The sequence below is a fragment of the Salvia miltiorrhiza genome, chromosome 5 (assembly GCF_028751815.1).
Source record: "Salvia miltiorrhiza cultivar Shanhuang (shh) chromosome 5, IMPLAD_Smil_shh, whole genome shotgun sequence".
Lineage (NCBI taxonomy): Eukaryota > Viridiplantae > Streptophyta > Magnoliopsida > Lamiales > Lamiaceae > Salvia > Salvia miltiorrhiza.
In genome coordinates this window covers 35500140-35507344 of record NC_080391.1, presented here as the reverse complement: position 1 = coordinate 35507344, position 7205 = coordinate 35500140, and the positions used below count along the sequence as shown (strand labels likewise).

At 31.8% G+C, this 7205-nt stretch overlaps 1 protein-coding gene across 1 annotated transcript; it reads right to left on the bottom strand.

The window, feature by feature from the left end:
• Nucleotides 1–606: 606 nt before the first annotated feature.
• Nucleotides 607–5628, bottom strand: LOC131025852 (uncharacterized). Its single transcript, XM_057955637.1, has 4 exons — nt 5436–5628; nt 4758–4775; nt 2255–2689; nt 607–1165 (listed from the first exon to the last, which is right to left on the bottom strand). Exons 1-4 carry the CDS (start codon nt 5626–5628, stop codon nt 1161–1163), a joined length of 651 nt encoding a protein of 216 aa, XP_057811620.1. The 3' UTR covers nt 607–1160.
• Between the last annotated feature and the right edge of the window lie 1577 nt (nt 5629–7205).

Genomic DNA, 7205 nt, shown 5'->3' with positions numbered 1-7205 from the left:
ACACATTTATTCTAATTCTAAAGGGAATTAATAATTGTGAGGGCGTTAATCCTAGGAACTTTTAGGAGTTACATGTTAGAAGTGTGATCCGGGGACGGTAGCCTTGCATGTAATCAACGGTTTGTATGCCACGGGAGTGGGTATAGACTAGTTTTGAGATTGCCTTAGGAATTATCTCATTAATTGAATCAAACGTGTTGGTTAGGAGAATCTGTTGAAACCTTTGCCTTGGGAAACTTTCTTTCTTCTGTTACTTCGCATTTTCACAGCTTGATTTCTTTTCAGTGTTTCTTTATTTCAATTTAAATTTGTTTTCCAAAATCAAACCTTTAAAATTTGTTCATCCAGATAGAGTAAAATAATTAAGAGTAGGAATTGATAACCATTAGTCTCTGTGGATTCGACCTTGTTTGCCACTATATACAATTGCACCCGTACACTTGCGGCGTGTAAATAAAATAGCGAACAGTAACAAAAATATATTACAAAAGTAGTCACAATAATAGTATAATAACAATAAATGATTTGTCATTAATTCTCTTGACGTCGTCATTATATGTATTATTTTAATATTAGAAGCTTCTTTAACAAACGGGGCGTGACCACGTTTATTTCTAATAAATGAATTATGAAATTGATGTAGAAGCTTATTTAAAACAGTGTGATCACGTTTATTTATAAGAACAACAGAATTGAATTGTAAAATTGATGCGGAAGCTTATTCAAGTAAATACATGATCACGTTAATTTAAGCTTCTAAAGACTCAAATCGAGAGGCCAACTCTTCATTCTTTTTCTTCAACTCTTCATTCTCTTTTTGCAAATCAAGATTAATCATCTTTCCTCTTTTGGATGGTGGCTTCAATCCATCTCCACATCCTTGAAGTCGGCTCGATTTTTCTTCACCAAGAACTTTGACAAAAGCTTCATCTTCTGACATAGGATCTTCAATGTCTTCAGCTTGCAACTTCATAAGCTCATCTTAAACAATTAAATTATATTAGTATTTATAATTTCCATAAATACATATACACACAATAATTAACTATTCACTTACATAAACTTCCTTTGAGGCCTCATCGATCCAGTCCTTTTTCGTGTTACTATAATGGCTCAATCTCCATGCAGTTGTGCGACTAGGCTCCTCTCCAGTTCCATTGTCACGCTAATATATAAGTTAGTTAATATGACAAGTATTTCAAAGCATTTAAAATATAAAAGTATGTAAATTAAGGTACCTCTTCGTAGCAAAACTGTGTAATAGATTTTGTTCCGCATGCATGATTCATCTGTAACTTTGATCTATATTCTCTTTATTCCTATTGCTGATTTTCTACAAAGGAACAATACTAAACATTAAAAGACAATTTTTGAAAAGGCATGATTACGTTCATTTCTGAACTATCATCTCAACAATCAATCACATATACATACTGGAATTTTGAAGATCATACAAATTGATGTGATCACATTTATATGATAATTAGTAGTATTTTGAAGACCATATACAAATTGAACATTAAACTTTTGCTGTAATAAAATGAAGAATTTTATCATTTTAAATATATATTCTTATCAAAGAGAATGAAAAAGAAAACAATACATGCATATAGCGAATATACCTTCATTCCGGATAACATCTTTCTCTTAGTATCCATTCGAATATCCTTCAAAGATTATTAACATACTATAGGATCACTTCAATGTCCTCTCAGGGAGCTTGGCCCATGCTAGATCCGTCATAGTTCCATCGCTAATGAGGTCAGCAAGAGTCTGCAAATGTGAAATACCTTATCTCTTTAACCAAAACAAACAGAAATAAGGAGAAGATGAAAGAAACTGAAAATAAATAAATACACAAGTCAACATGAATCACGGAGACAAACAAACAAACAAATCGAACCACTAAAAAACATATTAAGCTTATAAGAGATCAAAAGGAAGTAAATCAGTGCATCATCAAAATTCTTCGTACTCAATCCAATCAGACGTATCAATGTATCATCAAAAGATCTTTAAACTTGAAATCTACAAAGTATTGATTAAATTATGATATAATTATATTTCCCCCCCCCCCCCTTTCATCTTTTTCATTTACTAGAATCCACTAATCAACAGGAGACTGCAAATAGTATGAGACCATGCCAATGTAAAGAAAAAAATAGCAAGAAGTATATTATGTGCAGGAGATTTTAAGGCTTATATGATTGCAGAATGGTAACTTAAACTACAAAGCATAATTTTGAAAGCTTACCAACAAGCTTCCTCTGGTACATTTCATGATTAACAGTTTCATAGTACTGCAATCTATCACGTAGCCGGAGGATCTCCAGGTCTTTCAATTCAATGATCGCCGAAGCAGTTTCTTCAGCCTCAGCGCGTGCTAGACCCCTTCCAACTGCTTCAGCAACAAATTTAGCAGCAACAACTTCCTGGGACATTTTATCCACTTCCTGATCCTCGAGCTGCATGCCATCACTAATAGCAGGAGGAGCAGGAAAAGTAAGTCCAGCTTCAGACATAAGGATCCTAATTTTCTCCCACTGACTGTGCATCAAAAGAAAAGTTTCCTCTGCAATCTTTCTCTTTTCAATTTCCTCAAGAAGATTGAGCCTTGACGCATGCAATTCTGATTCAAGTCTATGATCACATGATGGCGTGTTTGAAATGGACCCATCAGAGGAGAACTCTGCAAACAAAGTCAAGTCATCAATCTTAATTTCACTTAAAGATATAATACATGCAATGTAAATTATCTTATTTAATATTTAAATGATTTAAAAACAACTATGATATACAATATAAATTAATTATTTAAAATCTTTAATTGTTTTATATTTATAAATTATATCTTAATTATTATTTAACTAATTATAAATAAAATTCATTATTTTAAAATATAGATCATTCCTTTTTTATACTAAAAAATTATTTTTATTTAATATAGTAGGGCATTAATATATAGTATTTTACAAAACTATGGAAAGATATTGGAAAGGTAAAATGGATAACTAGGGCATTAAAATGAATTAGTTGTTATTAATATAAAATTATTTAATAAGTTGAATCTTTATAAAATGATACTTATAAAAGATCGCCTAAAAAAAATACTTATAAAATGTCGTTTTATTATATTTCAATTAAGATGCATATTCACATTTATTTACGAAAAATCACATTGAAAGCGTAAAATATGTAGAGAATGAGAAAAAGACGAGTGAATATGTGATGTTTAGATAACGGTGCTATAAAATAATTTGATGGTTTTCCATTGTACTAGTACGTCCTCTCGTGCCTCACGATCATAAGGATGTAATCGAGTTGAGTCCAGTCGAATAGTGTCTTGCTCAAGATTGAATCGTTTAGCTAATCGAGCTGCTCGCTTTAATTATCAGTTGAGCTTTATAAATTTAATTTTCTATTTAGAATTTTAGTTATTTTTTCAAATATAAGTTATTTTATTCACAATAATGTAATATATTTACTAATTTTCTTGTAAATAAATTATGTTATAATTAGATACTTAATCCAAATGAAGTATCTTAATTTTGTTTTTAAGATAAATCACTTAACGAGTTTGCTCACGAGCTAACGATCGAGTATCGTCATGCTCAAGCTTGACTCATTTAGCTATACGAGTTGCTCGTTAAATGATCGATCAAGCATTAATCGAGTCGAATGTCGAATAAGTCACAAGTAGCTTGACTCGTTTATAGCCCTATGCACGGATCACTACATATTTTATATTTTTTAAAGAAAATATATTAAACATGCATGTAGAAAAGAGCACACTGAAGAAGATGAACATCTAGAAAAAGAAGGAGAAGAAGATGGTGGTGATGATGATGAAGATGATGCTAGTAACACTCAAGAAGATAGTATACATGAAAGTGAAGATGATTTTGATGCTGATTAACTTTAAATTTTAATTTGTCTTGTTACGTGGACTGATTACAGTGACTTTATATTATTATTGGAGTTGATTATAACATTATATAGAATACTCATTTTATTTAGATTGGTAACATGTATAAAATTCTATAATCTTACGAAATTAACGAATGCATAAATGTTATATATAGCTGGAATTATGTATTATATAAATTTTAATAAAAATCAACCTAATTATATATACATCTTAATAGTGAAAAATTTAAAGTGTCATATATATTATAATAAAAATCAACATTATATACAGATGTTCATAGTGAAAAATTTAAAGTGTCACTGACATATAGTGACACGTACATCTTAGCGATAATAAAATTTATCATTGTTATCTATTATTTGTGACGAAAAATATTATTATAATATAGAGATGTTTGGAGTGACAAAATTTTTTTTGTCACAACATATAGTGACGAAAAATATTGACAACAAAAAAATGTGTCGCTAATATATAGTTTTTGTGTCGGACGAAAATATTGTCACTATATATATGTGTGTTTAGTGACAACATCATAATCGTCACTGAGATATAGTCACGATAAATATTGACAATAATATATTTTATCACTAATTTATTTTATTGTGACGTGATAAATAATCGTCACTATACATATATGGTTATAGTAACATAAATAAGATCGTCACTATACATATATGGTTATAGTGACACAAATAAGATCGTCACTAAGTTTTAGTGACAAAAAATATTGACAACAACAAAACTTGTCACTATTATATTTTTTTGTGACAAAAAGAAATAGCCTCACAACATATATGCTTGTAGTGACAACGGCATGATCGTCACAAACGTATAGTGACGCAAAATACTGACAAAAAAAAATTATGTCACAGTAACACATTTTTGTGACGACAACATTTATTGTCGCTACATAAATATTTATAGTGATAAAATTATGGTCGTCACTATCATATAGTGACAATAACTATTGACAACAATAAAATTTGTCACTGTTACGGTATTTTGTGACGATAAAAATTGGTGTCACAATACAGCTGTTTGTAGTGACAAAATTTTTATCGTCACTAAGATTGTCGTCACAAGAACCTATTTTTCTTGTAGTGATAGCGTTTAATTTCGAGTAGCCTTTTCTTTAATTTAGTTTAAGTATTTTATGCTTAAGTATTTTACTTAAGCATTTTACTTTAATTTACTTTACTTTAAAGTTATTTATGCTTAAGTATTTTACTTTAAGTATTTTACTTTAATTTACTTTACTTTAAAGTTATTTATGCTTAAGTATTTTAGTTTCGCCTAGATAATTCTTTAGTTTAAGTTTCAAGTTAAGTTTAATTACAAGCTTTAGTTTAATTTACTGCTTTCAAACGACAATCTTTACTGCTTTCTTGTGATACAATTAGAAGTCCTTTAAGATCTTCCTTGAGAGATGACTTTGGGTCAACTTACCATTGCTAGAGTGTCCTTGTCCTATTGCAAGTCAATCTAGAGGTGTTTTAGGTTGAGTCACATTGCTCCTCTAGAGCGTCATCTCCATCATTCGCTGTTTCTCTACTACTGCCATGCAGTTCAGATTCAACATTGCAGCGTGATAGCTCAGTTTCATCATCCGAGAAAATATTGCCGCTCCCCCGGAAGCTAACATTGCCACGGCTCTCATTATCGTTGAAACTTCCACACTCAACGTTCAAATCGAAATTCATCGAATTTTGAAATATCACCAATAAATTTGCTGCGCAACAAATAAAAAAAATAATAAGGCCAAAGCACCAAAAAACCTACTGGTTTCGAAATATATTTTAACACACATTCACGAAAAGGGTCTAAAAACAAATTATAAAACAAGAATGTCAACATAAAGCGTATGATCTCCCAAACCTATGCTAATTCCTCTCCACAAAATATACTTTATTTTTTAAAATTAATTAACTGTTAAAATTGACATATAAATTTAAAACGAAGGTTCGAACATAAATTCAAAATAAATAGACGGAAAAGAGACTAAACGAAAAAAAAAATTATACACCTACTAACGCAATTGGAAAATATACTACAACAATACAACACACGATAATTATTTCAGCCTGGAACTAACCTTAGTCGCAGCTGGAAATATTTCTCCGCCAAGAGGTTTGTAATGTACAGCAAGACTTTCGTAGAAGGATTTAAAAAGAAGGTGCGCCACAAAACTTTCCTCACAAGCTATGTCAAAGAACAAGAACAACAAAAAAAAAAAAATCAATCCAAACATTTTAAATTCACCAAATTTTCGTTAAACCCATAAAAATATACATGCACGGATTGCAGGTTGACGTGTCTAATTTTGAGTGGACTTCAAAATATTGAAAGGACAAGACTGATTTTGGTATTTGGGAAAATTGGAAAACTTAAAAAAGGTTGAAAAGGTTTCGAAACCGGAAACAGTCTCATGCTACTTTTTAAAATGTAGCTGGTTTTAATAAATACACGTGTAAGAATCTTAACGGAGAGCGCACTACGCCTTGGCTTAGCATAGAGTCTTCCCCAAAAGGAAGGTAATAAACCGGAGGTTAATCACAGTATATATTAAATCCAGCCTTTTCGTTGACATTCCCTTTTTGAACTTCCACTACTCTCCACCACAGGCCACTACGATGTCCAGTTGTCGTTGTTGAAGGCAGATCAGGGAAAGCAATGCTTTCGCCACACAGAAATCGAGAGCACAATGGGTGAGGGACGAGGATGCCGCTCTGGGAGATGTCAGACCTCAAAGAATCGAGGGTCGACGCCGCTAAGAGAGATGCAAGAATCGGAGGTCACCTCCTTCTTCATCACTACATCGGACGATGAATATCTCGTTTGGGCTAGGGTTTGCACATAAAAGTGGTTGCAACCACAGAGCTTTGGAGAGGACAGTGGCTCAGCATCAAGGACACCTGATGAGACATCGGACCTCAAGGATTCCAGAGTCCACGATAGAGAAACATAGATTCTCTACTTTTTCTTGTGCGGCAGATAAAGTGAGGCGAGAGAGAAATGTGAGAATAGGGTTGAGTGCGGCTAGGGTTAGATAGAAAGCATAGAAGAAGATTTTAATTAGGAACCCTAATTAAACAAATTAAATGGACTTAATTAAGCCCAAAACATTTCTATTTTGGGTTTGGACCACTTATAGTGGGACAAACAAAAGTGAAAATGTGGTCACTTTTATTGGGACAAAGGGAGCATGAATTTTCGTTGATTCAACACGCGAAATATAAAACAAAATAATATACTCTAATAAATTAACGATATAAATAAA

Excerpts from the sequence above, each read along its gene's own strand:
- LOC131025852 (XM_057955637.1), bottom strand. The coding sequence starts at position 5,628 with ATGAATTTCGATTTGAACGTTGAGTGTGGAAGTTTCAACGATAATGAG.